This window comes from Mesoplodon densirostris, chromosome 14, assembly GCF_025265405.1.
Source record: "Mesoplodon densirostris isolate mMesDen1 chromosome 14, mMesDen1 primary haplotype, whole genome shotgun sequence".
In the NCBI taxonomy this organism is placed as follows: Eukaryota; Metazoa; Chordata; class Mammalia; order Artiodactyla; family Ziphiidae; genus Mesoplodon; species Mesoplodon densirostris.
The window spans coordinates 52,522,030-52,545,969 of record NC_082674.1 but is presented as its reverse complement, the minus strand read 5'-3'; the positions used below and the strand labels follow the sequence as shown (position 1 = coordinate 52,545,969).

Below are 23,940 nucleotides of genomic sequence, written 5' to 3'. Positions count from 1 at the left end.
CTCAGCTCAGGCCATATTTGGTCAGCCTTGTATTTGCATGAGTAAAATGTTTTCTCTCCTTTTCTAATTCTTGCATGACTTATCATGTATAAATTCCTATAATCCTACCCGGGAATAAGCCACCATAGCAAGGGTTTCTAAAGCTGATCCCACCCCAGTCCTACTGAATCCAAGTCTCTGTGGATAGGGTCCTTAAGGCCTTTTTTTTTTTTTTAAATGCTTTTATGAGTGCCTCTGTATGCTGAAGTACAAGAACGTCTGCAGTAGATCAACTATAAGAGTAAATGAAAGGAAGAGAGAATGAAATCGCAGCAAGCTGAGGCAGGCAAGATTTGAACTTGAGGATTTAATACTATTGGGGCAATAAGATTTTTTTTAAAAAAAAAGCAGGTCCCTGGGGAGGGATCATGAACACCTTTGCTTCAACAGCTCCATCTTCAGCTAGGCTGGCTGCATCAGTGTGCTGATACTTTCTTCTACCTCCGAGAGCTTCTTCAGGACTTGGGTGACCTTGACCTCATCAAACTCCAAACACAGAAATTCAGATTCCTGGAAAATATAAAAGGATATTTTAGACAAGACCCTCAAGATAGCCAAGGCTCTGGATCTGGTGTGACCTAGCTCCAAAGCCCAGGGCCCCTACCCAGCAAGCCTGACTCAGGCCTCAATACCTAAATGATATCTTATCCACACAATGCCCTAAATGAAACTACTTCTATGAGGTGTTTCATAAATGCTAAAGAGGTACACAAACGTCTGCTGTTCTCTTTAAGAGGCACATGAGAAGCTCTTCTTGTCTGTCATCACATTTAATCCCATAATAATTTTTTTTTTTTTTTTTTCTTTTTGCGGTATGCGGGCCTCTCACTGTTGTGGCCTCTCCCGTTGCGGAGCACAGGCTCCGGATGCGCAGGCCCAGCGGCCATGGCTCACGGGCCCAGCCGCTCCGCGGCATGTGGGATCCTCCCAGACCGGGGCACGAACCCGTATCCCCTGCATCGGCAGGCGGACTCTTAACCACTGCGCCACCAGGGAGGCCCCCCATAATAATTTTTAAGGTAAGTAGTTAAGTATTGCTGTTTTATAGATGATGACCCTGAGACACAGGGAGGTTAACCTGTATCACAAAATCAGAAAAAGGTAGAGTCAGATTGTGAACTCCCAGCTCTGGCTGACTCCAAAGTCCACTCTGTCTCCATAGCACCCTGTAATAAAAACAATGGAAGGAGGATTTAGATTGGCTCTGCGTTTGCCTGGGAATTGGGCTACCCTGGATTTAGTAGTTATACTAGAAATTGTGACAAGCTGTGAACAAGTTGCTTGGGAAACATCAACCAGATAATTGAAAGATAACCAGATCTTGAAACAGCCTTAAACATTTCTGAGGCCTTTCCACTTGCTACAAGCCAACTCTCCCAAGATTTCCCTCAAACATTTCCTCTCAATAACTGTTAGGTTCAATCAACCCCAAATTAGGTAGAAGTCAAAGAAAAAGGCCTTTGAAGTGTGGTGACAGAAATTTCATGTACACTGGACAAATGCTAGGTCCACACTGTCTTGAGAGACAAGGGAAAAGTATAGGATTTTAAGAGTGACCATATTCAAGATCCCAAAGAATAATAACCATGTAATTTTAGAGCAGTATGAATTCTTAGAGACAATATAACCCAACTACCTTGTTTTTCAGGTTATGAAATTGAGGCCCCAGGCATGTTAAATGACATGCCTATTATCCCTGTTTGTTGATGGCACAGCCACCAGATCAATGTTCTTTTCTCTGTATTTTCCTTTCTAAATACATGGCATTTCCCACCCCCATTCAAAGTGGCAGGCAAAGGAAGACCAATAAGCCTCTTCAGAGGGAGGGAGTCACTCTGTCATCAGCTAGGAGAACCTTCACGATCTGATTTTGTAAAAGTACCTTTGCTGTTGGTGAGCTGCTGCGCTGTGTCTATACTGATGGCACTGAACATCACCCAGGAGAAACAAGTACAGAGGGGGAAGAAGGGGCCTCTCAGATGAGAGTCTTTCAAAGGGAGGAAAGGCAGCTTTCCCTGGCTACAAGGAACTTTTTCCTCAAACATGTATTTAAATAGGAAAGGGGTATAGTCTCACATGTGAGCTTAGAAACTGCCAGGTTTTCATTTAGTCAAAAGCAAAAACCGGGCCTCCCTGGTGGCGCAGTGGTTGAGAGTCCGCCTGCCGATGCAGGGGATACGGGTTCGTGCCCCGGTCTGGGAGGATCCCATATGCCGCGGAGCGGCTGGGCCCGTGAGCCATGGCCGCTGGGCCTGCGCGTCCGGAGCCTGTGCTCCGCAACGGGGGAGGCCACAACAGTGAGAGGCCCGCATACCGCAAAAAAAAAAAAAAAAAAAAAAAAAAAAAAAAGCAAAAACCGACTTTAAGAAAAGAAAGATGCTCCTGTGTTTGAGCTACAGGCAGGGTTATCTCCTTTTGGAAATAAGAGCAAATGTATGGCAAATTAGGTACTTCACTTGGCTAAATTAAGAACAGGTCTCAGATTTGAAAGCCTCTTATTCTTCATTCAGTTTTATTGAGCTCTTTAGCCTGACTTTAAAACATTTAAAAATATTTGGCCTTTGGAACAATGGTCTAGAAACTAATAATTACCAGAGTCTAACATATATATTTAGGAAACTGGCAGAAGTCAGTTACAATAATAAATCACCTCGTTTTCCATTTATATGGGAAGAGCCTATCAAGGACAATGTGCATGGAGACAGGAAAACCTGAGCAAAGTTTATTAATAAATAGCCAGGATCTTTTTTAACTGAAGGTCATTAATTTGTTATAAGTTTCAGTATTCAAATTATCTTTGATTGGATCTCTAAGTATTAATGAAGCTTGGTTTACTTTTAAGGGGAATCAAATACTAGAGAGAAAAAGCAGGCTAAACAGAGTCCAAAGTTAAACAAATATTTTCCACACACCCCCAACCTTCAACTCTCTCCCCTGGAAACAATGCACACTAACAGTCTTAGAAAGACACATACATGACTTTTGAAGAAACAGTTTACCTGAAACTATATTATCAAGGCCTAGCTTCATCTAGTTATGTCATCAAAATATTTTATCAGGAATTCAGGGGCCTTTAAACTGGGGCTTAACACATGGAGCTTTGTTCAAATTTTGCATTTGGCTGGGGTGCCCTACAGAAAATACATCTAAAACACTTGAAAATATCTTTAGAAATGCAGGTGATGCTTTTCAAGCCAGACGCAGAAAGTACAAGAGCAATCTGAAACACTTGATTTTTTTTCTCAAAGTCATCCATCTTGATCTGGTCATACTGAGCAATGATAAGACTAAATTCCTGTATTTAAATATCTGAGTCAAGAGTTAGAACTTGCTTCTTAGCAGAGTGTAGATACATCATGGGATAGAGCCAGAAAATGGTTAGCAGGTGAATAAGCAGGTGCATCATTATTAAGAATATGTACTTTGTGATCACAGCGAGTATGGCAGTGTACTAAACTCAAGGGTTTAAGTAACTATTCCAAATTAGAAAAGAAAGCAAAGGTAAAATATTCAAATATTCTTTCCAAGTACAAAAGCTAAAAATTCATAAAATCCTAAGAAGAGATCTTTGAGAGGCCACCCTCTTCAAACTAACAACAAAAAAACCTAGCTAGCTTTTAATGACTTCTAGAGAAGGACATCTTACATGTTCCTAAGAACTCCTTTCCCAGGTAACCACTCTGACATTCTTCAGGAAACTCTTACTTGTCAAACCTAAATCTTTAATGTTTTAGCTTAAACTCGTTTCCCAACAGGGTCAGAGAGTATAACTGATTATTATTTTATATAAAAATTGAAGGCTGTTATTAAGCAAATGTTTGGTTTCTCCATCTACATACTATTAAATAACCTCTCTGTGTGTACTGTCCATTTAAATGACTTCCTTATCTAGGTCCAGAAGCATACCTTGACCAATTCTTCGGCAAAATGATACTACAGTGACAAAATGCTAAAAATAAAAAGAACTATGACTTAATAAATAACTAAATAGAACCATTTAGAATAAACTGAACATAAGAAAAAATAGAAATCTTATAGCCTATCTTCTGTATTATTTCCCATGCAAAGCTTTATCCCCAAATTATTGGTCATATTTATCATTAGAATACAACTTTGGCAAATTCTAACATGTTGTGGTGTCTTAAAAATTCTAAAGTTGGGGGATGAAGGATGAGAGTGCGAAAGGATGCCTTAGGATCCTGCTAACCAATACTGATTCAGAAGGCCACATACAGGTGACCAGCTTTCATAAGGCTATTCCAATTTTTCTTATGGCTTCATTTATTGACACAAAGGGACTCTTGGCTGAGCACAAACTTTTAGCCATGAAGCCTATCCCTCTGTTTGGGCTGTTCTTTCCTAAACTTAAATTAACCCTCTGAGCTGCAGCTGTGCCACTTTGTGTCTTCTGGAGAGAGAAGGAGAACATACGGCAAAGGTCAAAATTGGCAATAGTGTCCTGAAGATCAATTACATAATAAATAAGATACCCAGAGGCTTTGAACATTGCCCACAAGAAAAGTTTAAAACAGCTTCATAAGTAAATCTGTGTTCGCCACTCAATCCCATACTTTCTGCAGCTTTCTCAGAATTATACCAATACTGCTCCCTAACTCTTTCAGGAGACCTCAAAATAGCTTCTCTGTGGCAAAGAATCCTCCAAGTTACTTCATAAGGGACCACTTATCCAAAATTAAAATTTTATAGTTCCCTGAAAACTGTGCTGATTATTCTCTACTTGTCTTTTCATAGCCGTTCTCCCCCTTTCTCTGCCTTGTTCCAGGTCCTATAAGATTGTCATTCCTTTGTTCTCTGGCTTACAGTTGGGTTCTGACAAGAGAAGAGAGAGGTCAGGATATTTATTCTCTTATCCCCAACTCCTTCTCCTCTGCCATTTCCAGTATTTTCTATGTAAGGGTATCATTTCTTTATTTCCTACTTTACTTCTGGCCTCAATCACTACTTCAGTATAAACAGGAATTTCTTCAGACTGTGAAAGTACATAATCACCAAATGCAAACTCCAAAGATGAGCACAGCAAAATTTTTTTTTTTTTTTTTTTTTTTTTTGCGATATGTGGGCCTCTCACTGTTGTGGCCTCTCCCGTTGCGGAGCACAGGCTCTGGACACACAGGCTCAACGGCCATGGCTCACAGGCCCAGCCACTCCGCGGCATGTGGTATCTTCCCGGACTGGGGCACGAACCCGTGTCCCCTGCATCGGCAGGCGGACTCTCAACCACTGCGCCACCAGGAAAGCCCCAGCAAAAATTTTTATCATGCCTAAGTTGGCAGAAAGGTTGCCCTCTAAGTGATAAATATGATAGTATGAACCAGGACCAGTATTTAATTTTTTCTATTATCATTTGATATTAAAATTATAACAGCATTTTGATGTTAAAAAAGAAGAAAAAGAATAATAGTAACAACAACCGTGCGAGATGACATTTCATAAAGAATTTGCATCAAGGGTCTTGATACCAGACACATGGCCTCATCTCTACAACCTGTTCTTATACCCTATATCTAAAGCAATGGATAGCTTATGCTGTAGCTTAAAACAATACTTTCCAAAAGAAAACTTGTGATTTATAATGTTTTTTAATCTTTCAACAAACATTTTTAGCAATACATAATTACAATCAATGGTCCTTACTCAGGCCATTTTTAATCCTGAGGAAATCCTCATTTCAAATATAATAGCTGACAAGTCCCACATCTACTGTGTAAAAAGCATGATAAAGCAATTTTCCAAAAGGGAAAAAAAATTATACTGTAAATCACAAAGCAAATTATGCTACTGAAGATCAGAAAATACTAAAATCAGACTCTTTTGGAAGCTACGACTGAAACTTAATGACCAAGCAACTAAATTAAAATGATTCACCCCAAAACTCAACAGATGTCCATAATGTGCTAAGACCATATGTGGGACTAAGACATGGTACTTTCAGAGCTGGAGCACCTTCTAGAGGAAGTATTTATCCATATTTCTGCAATCTCCTAGAAGAAGAGAGAGTATTACCAGTGTAGTATAAAAGCATTAACCATCACTGGATAACAATTACTGAGTTTTCTGGTGATGTCATTCAGGCATTTCAAAACACTTTTGTGAGGACAACCTGACAATAGAAGTTTAAAGCGCTTAAAAAAATTTAAAAGTCCCCACCCTCACAAATTCTTATTATATTAAAAGATAAACTTTATGAGAAAACATGAATTTTTAATCAGTTAACTAGAAACTCAAGGGAGAAAACAGACATTAGATATCCAGGGAGTTTCAGATCTACCACAGATATAAGTTACTGCTAAACAAATCTAAGGCACCTAACTTCAACTTTCCAAGTGGCGCACACAGGTTTTATATAAAGTGGCAAAATTAAAAAAAAAATAACATCAGATCTTCATTATTCAGAAACCTATTATCTGGGTCTCTGCTGCTTGACTTCCTCCTCGTTTTTGGTGCATCTTTTAAGTATTTCTACAAGATGGGAAAAGGAAGTGAAATTTAAACTGGTTAGTATGACTAAATCACAGCAGCTCTGCAAAAAGTTTTATAGAAAAGGAAATTAGAGGAACTTTAACTGTGACTTCACATAACTACTTTTGAAAATCATACCCATATGGTAGCAATTTAAGCCAGAAAGTTCTTCTTATCCCAAATATTTCCCTTCCGTTAGTAACCAGGACTACTGTTCTCAGCCTAGATAATGTCTTTAAAACAGAAATACTCCCAGGAGAGGTAATACAAAAAAGCCGTTAACAGCTTTCTACAACTTAAATCAAGAGATTTATTTTCCTCCAGAAAGGATGAACCCAAGTAGCCTGCCCTAAAACATAGGGTACCTACTATTAAGAGGGACTGGGGGAAGTGGGATGAATAGGTAGGGCACAAAACATAAAAGTAGGAAAGTACCAAAGGCAAATCCTTCTCCTTATCACATAACCCATATCAGATGCACAGATCCATAGATGAAGTACCTTAAACTAGTCAGATCCCAGATCCATACTCTCCGTGCCTCTCTAATCACCTGATCACCAAGGTCACTAGGCACCAGGAAAACCTAATGAACCTTATAAAAGGGCATTAGCAAGATAATCTCAATGAAATCCAAAGGCTGAATTTACACACACACAAACACACACACATCCTTCTGCTGGGGTGCTTTCATTTTCACCTGCAGGCTCAGGGCCTGTGACCCAACAAGGCAATGAGATCCCAAGAACACTGTCCACTCAAAGCTGTTTGAATTTCTAAGAAGAGAGAAAGTGGGAATAGGCCAAGAACAGGACCCTGAGATTCTTTTGGTTGAATATTTCTTAGCTGGAAAAAATCTAGAGCTATGACCTAGAAGAAAACTGGACATGCCTGTCCTGCCAATGTGTGGTCAAAAGGAAAATGTATTTTGGCCCAGGCAACCTGACTTGTTTCTGAAAGGGAGAAAATAGTTTTGACCTTGCAAGAATGAGTGGTTCTTTCATTGGCCAAATTCTGTACTGCTAAACCAAGACTATCACTATTCTTCTTCCCCCAAAGATTTCAAAGCAGGCTGACACATACCTGCTCCTCTTCAGTGTATAGTGAAAGGTAAAGGTACCATCAATCTTCATTTTACCACTCAAACCAAAAGAAACCCAGAGACTAGCCCCACTTACATGAAGCCCAGAATTCCCAGCTCTTTGATTCAATCCATTGCCCACTAACACCTACATCTGACCCTCAATATGGACACTTTCAAACCTGATTAGTGTAGATTTAACAGAGTAGAATGGGAACTAACTAGAAATACCCCATTTTGTACTGATTTACATAAGCATCAAGACTTACGTATTTAGTATTTTAGAAATACCCAAAAAGGAAAATAAAATGGAGCCAAGTTATATAAACACTAAAAGCTCAATTCAATTAGATCATTGGCTGATTTCTACAAAATACTGTGCTCTACTTCATTTTACAACTTTTCATTTTCAGCAGGATTTAATATTTAGCTGTTAAGATTTTCTGTATTTTGAAAAACTGTGGCTGAAAAATATTTGGGTAAAAAACTAGTTTTAGGTGCTCTGGTTTGATCTTTAGGAAATAATACAGAATTTTGGCTAAGTAGAACTAGTTTCCATGTGACAATGGACAAAGAACCAGAGCAACAACCACTAAACAGCTGAAAAGGCAAATCACGCTGAAGGAAGGAGAAATTTCACTTAAATTTTAGAGAAACCAAATGACAAAACTCTTTAGCACATGAGAAAAGAGTGTTGCTAATTTTAGTTTGAAGTTCACATTGGGGCCCTTCATCATTCCTGATGAGGTACATTCCAGAGCAAACTCATTTGCAAACAACTTTGACAAACAAACTAAAATATATTTACATGAAAGGAATAGAGAAGATTAAAAAACAAACACAAACAAAAAACCCCACCTCATCCAGAGTAGCTCATTTAGGCAATACCATTAGTTAGGCAGGAACAAAGTATGCAATGGCACTTGCTTTCTAAGGGGTTCTTGATAACCTAGAGATTAAGATGGGGGAAACACCTTAATTTGTCCAATAAAAAGACAAGAGTGTGGCAATGAATGACAAAATCCTTGGCAGGGGAAGAAGACAACTAGAGGACAACTAGAGGACGTCTAATTAGAGGCCAATGCCATTGCTCTGCCAATAGCACCATCTATCTATTCCCAGCTTTCTCAATGTGGTCTCTTTTAAGTCATTCATGATAGCACAATTAAGCAGAAATAGGCATAGTTATAAAGCAGCATTTCCCTTGGCCCTTCTTTATGTAAGGAGGGCAAAGGCTGAAATGACTAAGGACAAGAGGACTTTTGAATTCAGAAAACGCTGATTTAGGGAGAAGAAGTTTTGGATGAATTTTTTTTGGCAATGTTGTGGAGAATGGGGATTAATTTTGTTGTATATCCAACTAACTCCAAATACAGTAACACTCTGAGGCACTGGAGGTTGGAACCTTCATTTTAACATTTGAATTTGTGGGGGACAAAATTCAGTCCATAATAATCCCCAGTGCTTGGAGTGTACTGTGTTATCAGGTATCCCCTAAGTGCGGTTATGATGATGATGATGATCTCACACGAGTCTAGGCTTGCTGTTCATATCGTACAGAAAAGAATTTCTAATAATCCAGAAACAAGAAATACACACACACACATACACAAAAGCTATCTGCTGACTGCTCAGATCTGCCAGCCCAGTTTGGCAGAAGCCATATCTGGCCTCATTCTTACTGAACTCGACTTTGAAATGTCATTTAATCAATAGGGGCTGCCAGGAAGGGGGTTGGAAAATGGCACAAAAGAAATCTTTCCTAATCCTCACTCCCAGATCCTATTAAGTACCTTGCTTGCCACGCTGTACCCCAAAGTCCAGCTCTGAAGACTCAGAATCTGGCGTAACATTCTGTAAGAGAATATGGGGATGAGGGAAGAAGAGAGGATTTGTAGTCACTGCATGAAGTTAGTCACTAGCCTCTCTAGCTCAAATAGTTAACTGCAAACTTCTGGAGGTGGCAGAAAGAGAGGAGATTGCATCTTTATTGTCTAGGGTTGAATTCTGGCATCACTTAGGTTGCTGGGGCCTTTGTTCATACACAATAATCATCCCTCATATTAACATGGTGTTTTACAGTTTAGAAAGCCCTTTCACATGCATGACGTATCTCATCTGATCCTTAGAACGACCCTGTAACTAAGTAGAGACCAAGCCAGAGGTAAGGTACTTTGAACAACTGTAGAAGTGACAGACCTTGTCCATCTGACCCAAAATCACATCTTTTCAGCTATATTCAGCAGGAAGACTTCGTCAGATAATGCAATGGATTTTATGGGTTTTGATATACTTCTGATCCAATTTATGGAGGAAAAGAAAGTCAGGCCTCATTTGCTTAATATTGCCCACAGCTCTAGAAACTAGGATTAAAAGTTCAGCCCTTTGCAAAAGACAGAACAGGTAGTCAGGTCCTAACTGGCGAAGAAAGAGAATTTCTTACTTTGTCCCATTCATTCAGCAGGCTTTGGAAGTAGTGGAGGGAATAGAAGAGATTGAGGGGGATACAAGGATCATCTCTGAACCCTGGAGGAAAATGAAACGCCTAAAAAATGAAATGCCTCAATTAAAAAGAAGTCAGCCTGGAAGGCAGGAGTAGGAGAGAGTATGGGAAAAGTGTGATAAATCTGAAGACATTAGCAAATGTAAGCAGATACTGATATTACACTAATGATAATAATATTAATAGCAATGATAACTAACAATGGCTAACATTTATCAAAGATATAAAAATGCCAGGCATAACACTAAGTGCTTTACATGTATTATTTCACATTGCTGAGGAGAATTTTATTCCATTTTACAGATAAGGAAAGATGAGCAACTTGTTTAAGGCCACACAGGTCATAAGTGGCAGAGCCAGTTTTAAACCCAGGTCTGTCTGGCTTCAGAGTCCAAGCACTTAACCATTTCACAATCCTGACTCACATTCATATATAATAACATAAACACCATTATTTATAGTCACTAAGTACCCACATGTGAAAGTTAGTCTATGATTAAGTTAACTTTTAACAGACTCAAAGGAAAGTTGAGTGTTGATAGTACGATAACCCAAAGTTACTATGCAGAGACATATTATAAAGAGACTGAGTTCTTATTCTGAAGCAAGATGGCCTTTTAGTCCCTCTCTCTTTCTGTGTGTGTGTGGCGGCAGGGGGAGGGAGGGAGGATTCAACAGTATATATAGTTACTTGTCCCCATCACCAGAAGTGGGAGGTGACATTTGCTTTTGTTGTTCTATTGACTAACGTGTGGACCTCCTTGACTGAGACTCCTTCTCCCAGATCACAGTCAGTAGAACCAAAATACCTGCTGAACCCTGGGGTTCTTTCCATCTATAATCAGAAGGAATTCCCAGTTCTGCCTTGTTATCTAACCCAGGAACACCAAATTATTCATCTTGAAAAAAATCACATCAGCACTTAAAAGCACTTTCGGAATACAAAAAGATAAATATGATCACTTTGCAATATATAAAAATAACAAATCATTATGTTGTACACCTGAAACTGATATAATGTTATATGTCATATCTCAATTTTTTTAAAAAGGAAAGAGAATGAAAAAGTATTGGGAAAAAGAGAAAAATATATTAAATTATGAATTTAAACCTTTAACATCCTTTATATTTGGCCCACATCTGTTCTCTGGCCAAGGCAAGGGTAAACAGGACTGGGTGGACTGAAAGAAAAGAGTGCCCTTGATGATGCCCGAAACAGCATAGTTCACTCATATGTAATCAAGGCTTGACTGAAAACCACCTAAAACGGAGAGAACGGAGGCGGCATATACACTGTTAAAAATAAAAATAAATCAACATAAATAATTAGTAAAAATAGTGTTTACTTTGTAGTTTATTCTTTTGTTAAAAAGAATATATTTAGCACTCTATCCAAGATTATGTCAGTAAGTCAGAAATATGAACCATCTAAGAGGGGCCAAAGAAATGGGACAAAAATATCAGCAAAAACAACGAACTATTTTGAAGAAAAGAGAGGTATGTCCCCAAAAGAGATATAAGAAAAACATCTTGACAGTATGACTTAAGTTTCCTCTTCAAAATAACAGCCTATGTTTACCTCCTCAACTTGGTTTGGCAAGTTCTTTGTGAATGCAGGAAGCATGAACAGAATATGGTCCTCATCTTCTGGCCCCAGTTGTGTTTTGAAGGTTTCTGAAGAATTTTAGTCACCATTTATAGAATATAAGGTATTTAAAATTTTTCATTACATCATTTCAAGTATACAAAAAAATGAGAAAAATATGACTCTCCTATACTCTTTCCCCAGATTCACCATTTATTCAATTATTTATACTTTGCCACATTTGCTTTGTCATTCTCTCTCTCTCACAACCATGTGAGAGTAAATAGGGAATGTCATGCTCTTTTATCCTAAAAATTTTAGTGTATATTTCCTAAAGACAAGACATTTTCGTATATAGTCACGGTCATATAATATTGATAAACACTACTATCTAACCCAGTCTACATTCAAATTTTATCAAATACCTCAGTAATGTCCTTTATGAAGTTTTTTTTTCCTGCTTCCCTCAAACCCACAATCACATATTGATTGCATTTAGATGTCATGCATCTTTAGTCTCCTTTAATCTAGAATAGTTTCTCAGTCAACCTGTCTTGTGTTTCTTGATCTTGACATTTTTGAAGAATATGTTAGTTATTTTATAGAATGTTAATTTGGGTTTGTCTGATGTTTCCTCATAATGAGATTCTATGTACGTGCAAATGCCTATATGTTCCCTAGTTCCTACCCCCAGTGATTAGTGAACATGGGTTCTGAAGTCATACAAACCTAAATCCAAACCTAAATTAAAACTTCACTACTTTCTAGCTGTGTGGCTGGCTAAGTTTTAAATGCCTAATCTGTAAAATGATGATTTTTAACAGATTTAACAGATAGGGTTGCTGTGAAGAATTAATGAGATAATGCATCCAAGGCAACTTAACACAGATGGGGTGGGGTAAACTGTATCTTACATTCTCTGATTTTACCACAGTATCTCATACCCCAGCAACATTAAAATAATATTGGTTGATTAAGCAGCATCTCTATTGACTCCAGGTTAGAGCTGCCAAGAATGTGAACTTATTTAGGGGAGTGCTAATGAATACCGTGACTAAAAGCAGGGTCAGGAGCTCAGGTGCAAAGCCTATCCCTTCCTGTCAACTCATCACTGTCAGTTCTAAGAAAAAAGAGAACAGCCAAATCAAGCAATTTTCTTAAAGTCAAATTTTAATCTTCAACAATAACACTGAAAAGTCAGGAAGCCCACAGTTAAGATACCATTCTTACTTCATTTCCGTAATTCCCTTGCCCATAGCAAGAGGGCAAGGGAGCTTGTGTGCAGAGCATTTCCAATCTATTGTTTTAGTACGATAATCTCATTCTTCCCACTTTCTCTTAGAAGACACCAATAAAATTATTCTATTTATGTTAAATCACTCTATGTCAGAGATTAAAACAACAAAAAAAGGATTATAGTAGCTAAACCAATTCTTCAAAGTACAGAAATACAAATCCACTTTTGAGATATGGAATCGAATTTAACTGGTATTTTTTTATATTACTATCTCAAATATTTCATCATTTTTCTGTTTTTCCCCCTCTGTCAATTAGAACTTCAAATGAAAGTCAAATGATCCCTAGGGGGAAGAAAGATAAAATGAAACAAACAAGTAAATTTCTGTGTCCCACATTTCAACCTGTGAGGAGGGGCCTCTAGCAAAGCAAACAGAAAATTAGGTTCTCATCACTGTGCCAAAATGAGGGTTTACATCTGTAGTCTGAAAAGATAAAAGAAAATTTTATTTTATTTATTTATTTTCTTTTGACGGTACCGCATGGCATGTGGGATCTTAGCTCCCCGACCAGGGATTAAATCCATGCCCCCTGCAGTGGAAGCGTGAAGTCTAACCGCTGCACCGCCAGGGAAGTCTCAAAAGAAAATTTTAATGCGAAGTCTTTATTTTCATCAGTGAAGAGCAAAAATATATAGTATGAACATTAAGACAGAACTTCCAGTAATTCTGTCATTTATAGGACGAGGCCCTAAGTCTGAGTCTGCCTTCAAGAAATAATTAGATTAAAATGAACTGTTTTAGAAATGGGAATTCTCAACCGGAGGTTAAGTCAAAACATATGACAATGATGATGCTATACCCTGAAGGTCACTATTAACCTCTGTTCTTTAGGACATAATGGCTCATAATTGGAAATTTCCAGAAAGTAATATATACTTTTGCAAACATCTTTAAATTTAGGGAGAGAAGTACTTCTCAGCCACTCGACTGCATCACCCATTAAGATCTTACTCAGTATTATGTTTAAAAGTTCAGTATATTTAAAACATTTTGAAAGTTAAGGTTAGAAAGGAGTACGTAAATGCATGTAAACTCTGCTATTTTATACTGTTTCCCTCTCCCTCTATAGGAAGATCAAGAAATGAGACTTCTCCATCATTACACATGGAATCCAAAGCAATATCATGAAGGGGAAAAAATCATTGGTTTGAGAGTTAAGACAATTTAGATTTAGATATGGCTCCACTATTAAAAGCTGTGTAACATTGGGAAAGTCATCTAATTTTCTTAAGTTTTGGTTTCGAAATCTAGAAAATGGAAAAATAGTATTTATCTTATAGGACTGTTATAAAGATTAAATAAGATAGCACATATGCAAGTACCCAGCACTGTCTTGTGTGAAACAGACTCTCAATAAATGTTAGTCTCTCTTCCTACCCTGTTACACACATCCTGTCCCCTGACACTTAAAAAGGAGTTCTCCTGAACACTTTAACTACAGCTCTGTTTTCTTCAGAACAGGCACTTGGCTCTTAATAGTGACAAACAGTCACGTGAAAGACTCCTGGGACCTAACATTGTCCTGGTGAAACAAAAAAGAGCTCACACTGGGAAACAGCACCAACTGCTTCAGGTTATGACAAGCCCCAAACAGTAAATCAACTCCTGCATGTTTTTACAGTGTTACTTAACATCCTGAGAGCTCTGTGCTCTTTCAACGCACTTTTTTCCTCCCTGCAAGGATCAGGCACACTATTTGCCCTCTCTTCCCTTCTTAATAGAAGTCTTTATTAAACAAGACCACCCAATGGATTCAAATATTAGGAATTAGAAAAGGCTAGGCTCAACCATGAAGAAACTGGCAAAGTCTCAGGACTAAACAGTAAGCCCTTCTTAACCTTTCAGAATCTGGATTTTTGAGCTTTCTGTTCTTGGAAATAGCAGACTTGCTGATGCTCTGTTACAAACATGTCTGTGTATTTCCCTCACCTGCATTATCACAAAACTTTTACCATGCAGAAGACCTCTTGCTGAAGCCCAGAATCTTAGACTGCTTGTAATCCAATAAAGCAATGCTTCCCAACCTCTCCCACTTCATGGTATAGACAGACAACACAGGACACTTCTGAACTGAAGGGGCTTGAAAGTACTGATGGCTACAAAGGATCAAATACAAGCAGCATTGAGAGAAAAGGTATACAAAGATAAACCTATTTGCCATGTGACTCAGAGACTTTTATCACATAAACATAATTGTTTCAACTCCAAGCTGCTCTAGGTCAATGTCCACACTCCTTCACAGGGCTGACCATCCATGTCAGACCTAAAGGAAAAAGTGGATTTCAGAAAAACAACCAACATTTGACTGGGGGCAGGAGGTTCTCAATGTAAAGACATTAAAACACTGTGTCAGTGAATTAGGCATGAGATACTTATTGACTGTCTTATATCTGCTAGGTATAGTTCTAAACACTGAGGATTCAGTGGTAAGCAAGATGGAGTCTCTGCCCTTGAGGAGCCAACATTCTAACCGGAAAAAAAGGCAATAAATTAAAACAATTTAAAAGGCAATTTCACTAGATCATGTAGATCAATATTTTTGATCTATAGTAGACATGTAGATCAAGACTTTTGACATTCAGGAATTCCCTGGGGGTCCAGTGGTTAGGACTCTGTGCTTTCACTAACGAGGGCCTGGGTTCAATCCCTGGTCTGGGAACTGAGATCCTACGAGCCGTGCGGTATGGTCAAAAAAAAAGAAAAAAAAAAAAAAAGACTTTTGATGTTCTGAGAAAACAGTTAGCCACTTTCCAGGTAGTTTACTCAAGGAGGTAAAGAAGACTGAATAAATTATAAGAGGCTGTCTCAGTTCTAAAATTCATTTCTCACATCATTGTCTCCTTGCTACGGACTTAGTGTCATTGCCCCGTCCTTTGGTAACACATACAAAAGCAGGATGAGATCATTCATAGGAAGATAATGAAGACCCAGACAGTATAAAATTACAGAGCACAAGACCAGAAATCTCAAGATCTAGGATCTACTTCCAATTCTATCACTTAATATTCATGTGAACTTAGGTAATTCAGTTAAACTCCCAGAGCCTGACGTTTTTCATCCATTGTATCCCACTTTGTAAGAGTTTTAGGAAATTTAAATGAGGCAACAAAATAAAAGAACTTATTTAAAACATTGGACAAATACCAACTATTACTGTCTAATCAAAATGTTTATAGGAAGGCAGATGAGAAAAGGGACAGTAACTACATTTAAGGCCAAAATGAATCCCTACCTCCTGTATATTAGCTGTTTTGAAAGCTTTGCTTCCATTCTATTGTCCCAAAGGGCTCACCCTTTGGAGCAAATGGATCCTAAAAGTGATGTCAAGTCTCAGACAGCCTTCTTAGTGATTACTCCCTATTCTGAGCTAAGGTCAGAACATTACTTTCTTTTTTTTTTTTTTTTTTTTTTCTTTTTTGCGGTATGCGGGCCTCTCACTGTTGTGGCCTCTCCCGTTGCGGAGCACAGGCTCCGGACGCGCAGGCCCAGCGGCCATGGCTCACGGGCCCAGCCGCTCCGCGGCATATGGGATCCTCCCAGATCGGGGCACGAACCCGTATCCCCTGCATCGGCAGGCGGACTCTCAACCACTGCGCCACCAGGGAGGCCCAGAACATTACTTTCTGAAAGGTATTTCGTTTCTTGGTAACTTTCCCATGATTAAATATCCTTACTTTCTGAGTTATTTTCCCTGATTATTGTCAATTAGGAGGTAGGAAGTAAATATGAAGTGACCTTCCTAGCTGTTAAGACAGAGACTATCAAAGACCTTGATAATCTCTCCTTTCTTCTTGGAAGACTATCCTTTCATTTTCCTTGGGTATCTCCATAGCCATCATCTTAAATTCAACTGCCTATGGGGCAGAGGGCCAAGTAGAGACCCAAAGCAGGCTGCGGCAATGTGGTGAGAGAGTAAGGAGTGGTGGGATTAAAGTGGTGAATACAAGTATCATTTAAAGGGATAATAATTTCTCAGCTCCAACCTCTTATTTGTAGAAAAGTGGGCCCGGTGTTGACCAATCTTTGTTATTTCAAAAAATTCTAGAAACTTCATTTTTGTGTGACACCCCTGAAATTTTTATTTGCAAAATGCTCAGTCACCTAGGATAACTATAAATTCACAGTGCATATGCCTTCTGTCAGTGAAAAGAGGAGTCATTTATTTTTAAAGCATTTATTGATGCTGATATATAATTTACATTATTTTGATTTGAGGAATAAATATTATGCTGGGCCTTGCAAGCTAGAGATAGGAGAGAGGATATTTAAGGCTAGGCAAACGTTATGTGCAAAGACATTGAGCGAGAAATATGCCTGGCATGTTGTGGGGAGGAAGGAGAATGGATAGACTTGTTTAGCTAAAAAAGAGAATTCCTTTAGAGAAGGAATGGGATGCAGATGGGAAAAAATTGTGAAAGACCTTGAATTCTAGAGTAAAGAGTTAAGATTTTAATAGATAACCTTTAAAAGATAAAGGCCATGATAAGGAGGGGAAATCATTGCATTTTGTATCTTGCCAAGAGTTATATGTTGTTATTCTTCACATCTTTTTCAAAATAGAGGATAAGGCTGAATGCTGACCCATAAAACTTGGAGTTCTGAAAAATTCCCAAATGAATGCCAGTTTAACCAACCACACTATAAGTCAATTCTGTTGGCACTGTGGTGGTCAGGGCTTTCAAAGCAAAACTTAAATGATCTCTAAAGGGCTATTTCTTTCTGATCAATAAAAACATTTAGAATTTAAAACTCCAAGAAAGGGTTACTGGACAGTTTGGCAACATTATCAGGTTAAGCATCAGACAGACTGCCTGTCAGCTGGCAAGAAGCTGGATAGGGAAGGCTGGACTCATAAAATTCTTCCACCAGGGGCAGCAGCCCCTGAATGCACCACTATTCACCTACATTCAAAAGGTAGAGACACGCCTCTGGCAGCTCATGTTTCAACCCAAGAGCCATTTCTCTTTTCTTCTGCAACAAATGACTATGGGGCTCCCAGTCTAATTGATATTCTCAGTAAAGTTCCTAGAGACAAATGACCAAAAGAATAGAGCTATGGACTTTCACCATGACCTGTTATACTAAAATACCAAACTAAATGGGCTTTGTTCTTTTAGACAAAACATCCTAGAAAGCAGAGTTAAAAAGATCATATATACATAACTAAGGAACTTAAACTTTATCACAAAGGTAATGCAGAAACCATTAATGATTTTTGGCCTGATAAATATCATTATCAGGAGATTTTAAGGAACACTAACCTGGTGGTACTATTCAAGGTGGCCTGAAGTAGGGAGAAAGACCAAAGATAGGGAGACTAACTTAGGCAAGTGCACAGAGTTGGGAATGAGCATGGTAGGTCTGTAGGACAGTGAGGAGGCCAGGTTGGGCCTTTCAGGGCTTATGAAACCATCAGGAACTGTTATTATTCTCGCTCACATACATGCAAACTCGCACACAGACACATGTGCATCCCCCCAACCCCCACCCCCCCAACACCTTAGTTCTAGTCTCTTCTTCCCAGAAAACCAATTCTGCAATATACACATGATACACATAATTACTACTCTAATGCAAGCTCTGTGTGACCTCTCAGCTACAATGCTCATCACCATCTGGCAGCTTCCCTACATCAATAATAAGTTGAGAATCCTGAAAAGAATCTATCTCAACCCAAAACCATAGGCTCTGCCTGAGCAGAGCCTGTTACACCAAACCACCTCACAAATACCTTTTTAGCCTATGGATGGGCAATCATTGTTCAGGGTTCCCTCTGATCTAATTAACTGGGGATCAGTGGGTAGGGATAAAAAGCTGGCATGGTTTACTACTCACGTAGCAAGGACTATAGGGAAAGGAGTTACTCTTAGGTCAGTTGGCAGGGTAGCACAGGCAATGATAGACATTTTTTGCTATAGCTTGGGAAGAGCAGAAAATAAGCTACCCTAGGGAGAGCACAGAGAACTTTTAAAGCCAAGTGGATGTGATAGTCACTTAAGATTAGCAAACATGTAAGATTAACTGGTAGCCGATGGAAACAAATTGTTCATTTGACTAAATATGATGCCTGTGTATGTGTGTACCCTGATTTAAGCAAACTACCATATATGTAAAAAAAACTTAGTTTCACACAAGTGAAAAATGATGGTTCATTTTCTAAAGTTTTTTAAATTAGCATTTAAATATAATCCCCTAATGCTGAAAAATTATTAAAAATTTAAAAATTTGATTTCTATGATTTTCTAAGAACATATATTATTTAGCATGAAGAACATTTACTTCAAAAATTATATTTAAGTTTAATAAGTTCTATTTAGGTTTAATATTTATATATTACTATGTAATTTGGAACCTAAAATATTCAATACAAACCCTAAACAAAATTAGCATAGGCAAGGAATGTGATAGACAAGCAAGGATTTAAATAGATATTTAAACTCAAAGCAAGCAATTTAGCCCAGACTCTGACAATCATATAGAAATAGATTTTCTGTATTTCTTAGTATTTTGTACAATTCTTAATCTGCTATATTGTATATATTTGCTTTCTTTACATGACTGTTTCCTGAAACTAGAAAACACACTACGTTTGTTTACAGTTGTATCTCTAGCACCTAGAATTGTGCCTGACACAGAACAGGCACTTTTGAATTATAAAGAGCAGCTGGTGGGAAGGCTAGAAGAATGGAACAAACTAAGGGAAGTTTTGAATTCTATCAGCCTTTATTAATGTCGTACAACAGTTTCATAGGAAAGAATACAGGTAGAACACATACTTTAAAATTTTTAATGTTTAGAATAGTTTACTATGGACAATAGAAGAATCCATTTCTATCTACATTGCTGATTTCAGGAAACATGTCCAAAGATAGCAACTTTTTCCTGAGTTTTTACCACCTATGAAACAAAATTATTCTTTCTAGTCATTTTTTTAGTTGTAGTAGGAAGATGAATCAACTTATGAAACTGACTTGCTCATCAATTATAAAATTCCAGTAAAAGTTGAAAGCTAAGACTACTACATGCAAAATTATTAAGGTGTGACTGTGTTCTATATACAGTCTCCACTGACAACAAATCATGATTGTACGAAAGAAATGTATATACACAATGAACTACAATTCAAAATAAAATGTCAAGGATGTAAAAGAAAAAAGGTTTAGCCCAGGTATTATGAATGTATATACAAGAGGGATATTAAGTCTGACTGGAAGAATTAAAGAGATTCATGGAGAAAATGGCATGTGTATTAGGATTTCTACATGAAGAAACAGGGATATTTTGAAGTAGAGGGAACAGCAAAAGTACAAAAATAGTGCAGAGTTTCTGTATAAAGTTTTAAAGTCTAGTCTGATGGAAGAAGAGTCAGGATGGGATACAGCCATGATGAGATTTCATAGTAAGGCATTAGGACTTAATGCCTAATTCCATTAGGAATGAAAGCCATTCAAGAGGAGTGAAATGGTCAGGCGTATATTTCAGGAAGCTGTGTGAAGTACTAGAGATGCAAAAGATTAGAGATCAGGTGAAGAGGGCCTGATCTCAGGCAGTGCCCATGGGAATAAATGGATAGCTGGGTATACAAAAAACTGTAGACATACAGGACTAGGTAACCAAATGGATTGGAGGTAAGGGAGAGAAAAGTAATGAAGATCACTAATACTTCCAGCCTGGTATGTAAGTAGGATGGTGATGCCATTAACTGAAACAGGAAATGAGTGACAGAAATATGTTTAAAGTAAGAATAACACACATTCATATGTAGAAGTTTCTTTATTCAAAAGTTAATAATATTAATAATCACCCCAAATAGGTTTTCGATGCTAGATATACTATCTAGCCCTGGAGAACATTTAAGAACAAAATGTTATTCACACTGAAAACATTTAGGTGATAAATAATAAATGATAGTGTGTCCATTGCTCTTTGTAATGTCTTAAATATTTTTGATAAGAGGGACCATCCTTAACTATTTATTAAGCATCTCAGAAATGTTTGGTTGAGTATGAAATGCACTAACCAGACCAGACTAAAATTTTCATTTCAGCCTTTTATTTTTTGACTAGAAAAAATTTCAAACTACATTATAACAATCTTTATACCTCTGAAAAGAACAATTGTGGACTCAGAGTGGTCTAGAAAGATTAAGAAACAGTTTTTACAATTCATCCCTTCTTTTGCCTTTAGCTCCACGTGGAACAGCTCTCTAACCTTTTAAAGACCACAAACTACATCTGTAAATTAGGGTAATAGAAATTGCCTTCCTACTTCAGAGAACATTTGAGAATTATGAGATAATGTTCTTGTAGTTCTCTGAACTGCACAGATCAAAGGCCTTAATTATCAATGATCAGTGGGATTATGCTGATGTCATTTTTCCTACTTCAGGTTTGCCTAAAGTCTGTGCTTGGATAAGGCTGTAAGATTTTTAAAAATACTTTAGATATAAGTCTTGGCTTACCTGATCTATTACAGATTTAGGCCAGTTACAACAATTATAGAGCCTATGTAGAACACTTAAAAGAATACTAGTCAGACAAGACATGCATATAAAAATAATGGCTGCCATCTAAAGAAAAGAAAACCATTTAGAAAACAACTGATAGTGGTATATTTTTCAACTAGTTACAAAAAAGATAAAATGAGCCTTTCTGAGATGTCATAAAACTGAATATTTTAATAATGAATTAGGAGGTCACTGCATAAGCTACCTGCTCTCCTGACTTATGACAATGGAAGCTGTGTTTAGAGCTGATCCTATAAAGCAAAACAAAACAAAACCAATCCAGAAACCATTCAAGTTTTAAATTTTGCTTTATTTAGGAGAGAATAAAGAGATATTTAATTAAATTTTAAAAGTCAGAATTTCAGTAGCCAATCAAATGAATACTTTGAGGGCAATGCGTCCACTAATGAATGATCAACAGATAGGAATGGCTTCATGAAAACTAAAAACCTCTTTGTCTCCAGTACCTGGGACTATTCTGTCACTCCCTCCTTTCTGGCCGCACCGTTCCCTCCACAACACTCTACACCCTAAAAATCGTATCTCATTCCTCCCTTTGAGAAAAATTTCTGTTTAAAAACTCACCTATGACCTTGACAAAAATGTCCAGTCTAAATCTAATCAAATCTCTAGACTTAATTATCATTTTACAGGAACAAAAAGAACAAGGTAAATGACACATGAGGAAGTATCGACATTAAGATATCTAGAAAGTGAGACATTCTACAAGAGCACTAGCTTAGGAAGGGAAAGGAAAGGAAAGGAAAGGGAAGGGAAGGGAAGGGGAGAGGAGAGGAAATACAGAGAACAATACTGTGTTATAATCATCAAACTTGCTAATTAGTGCTACAATGGTAATCATATTACAATATATAAACGTAACAAATCAACATGTTATACCTGTAAATTTACATGTTATATGTCAATTATATGTCAATTTTTAAAATTCACTATTTCTTTTATAATATTAACTCTAACAAGTATACCTAACAAAGTTAAAAAATTTTGTAATTTTATTACAAAATTGGAACAATGGATATTTTTCCCATCTTAAACCAAATTAAATATGTATGGCTAGCTAGTGTTTAAACAACATGAAACTGAACTTGCCTCATAAGAATTATTCTTAGCAAACAGTATACGCAAAATTATTTTTATTCTCCAAAGGTAAAAAAGATCTTAACTCTTGGGGCTTCCCTGGTGGCACAGTGGTTGAGAGTCCGACTGCCGATGCAGGGGGCGGCTGGGCCCGTGAGCCATGGCCGCTGGGCCTGCGCGTCCGGAGCCTGTGCTCTGCAGCGGGAGGGGCCACGGCAGCGAGAGGCCCGCGTACCGCAAAAAAAAAAAAAAAAAAAAAAAGGATCTTAACTCTTCTTCTCACCCAGTAAACAGATGTTCCTCTATTTTCTGGCTTTTGATTTCTTATCTCCTTACTCCCTCTCTGGGTAAATGTGAACCAACTCATCGCCATGACAATCACCTCTGCAGATTACTTTCAGATTAACAATTTTGCCCTGAAACATCTCCTGAGCACAGTTACTGTATTTCCAACTATATGCTAGGCATTGCCACAAAGCCTTCGTGCTAGTGCCTTAAATCTAGTATGTGCCCCAAAATGAATTCTGATGTCACAGAATCCTGGTTTGAAATCCTAATTCTACCACTTACTAGCTATGAGACCATGGGTAAATTACTTAAATTCTCCAAGCCTGTTTTTTCCCCTGTAATATGCAGATATGAGTAGTTCCTTCAGCAAAGGGTTGTTACTATGTCTAAAGAAGATAATGCATGTAAAGACATAAGCACAATGCCTGACACACAGAAATTACTCAAAATACACTAGTCATTTCCTCTCTCAAATTTGCTCTTCACCCTGTTTTCTTTTATTTCTCCAAATAGCATCATTACCCTTCCAGTCCCAACCTCAAATTCCCATGGTCTCCTTCGACAACTTCCTTTTTCTTGTGGCTAACATCCAATTAGTTGTCACATATTTCAATTCTGCCCAAAAAAATCCAATTGAAATCAACAAACATTTATGGAATGCGCACTATGTTTACAGGCAAATGTGTATGGGGTAAGAGTAAGACATAGAACCTGGGCTTCCCTGGTGGCGCAGTGGTTAAGAATTCTCCTGCCACTGCAGGAGACGTGGGTTCGAGTTCCGGTCTGGGAAGATCCCACATGCTGCAGAGTAACTAAGCCCGTGTGCCACAACTACTGAGCCTGCACCTTAGAGCCCGTGAGCCACTACTGAGCCCGCGTGCCACAACTACTGAAGCCCGTGCGCCTAGAGGCCATGCTCCACAACAAGAGAAGCCACCACAATGAGAAGCCTGCGCACCACAAGGAAGAGTAGCCCCCGCTCGCCGCAATTAGAGAAAAGTCCGCATGCAGCAACGAAAACCCAATGCAGCCATAAATAAATAAATAAATTTATTTATTTAAAAA

The 23,940-nt window shown here is 38.0% G+C and overlaps 1 protein-coding gene across 1 annotated transcript in view; it reads right to left on the bottom strand.

The window, feature by feature from the left end:
• Positions 1 to 331: 331 nt before the first annotated feature.
• Positions 332 to 23,940, bottom strand: part of COMMD1 (copper metabolism domain containing 1) — a 160,525-nt gene continuing 136,916 nt past the window's right edge. The window contains exon 3 of the mRNA XM_060117492.1: positions 332 to 549. Within this exon, the coding sequence (XP_059973475.1) occupies positions 442 to 549 (108 nt within the window). The 3' untranslated portion in view covers positions 332 to 441. The remainder of the gene's footprint in view (positions 550 to 23,940) is intronic.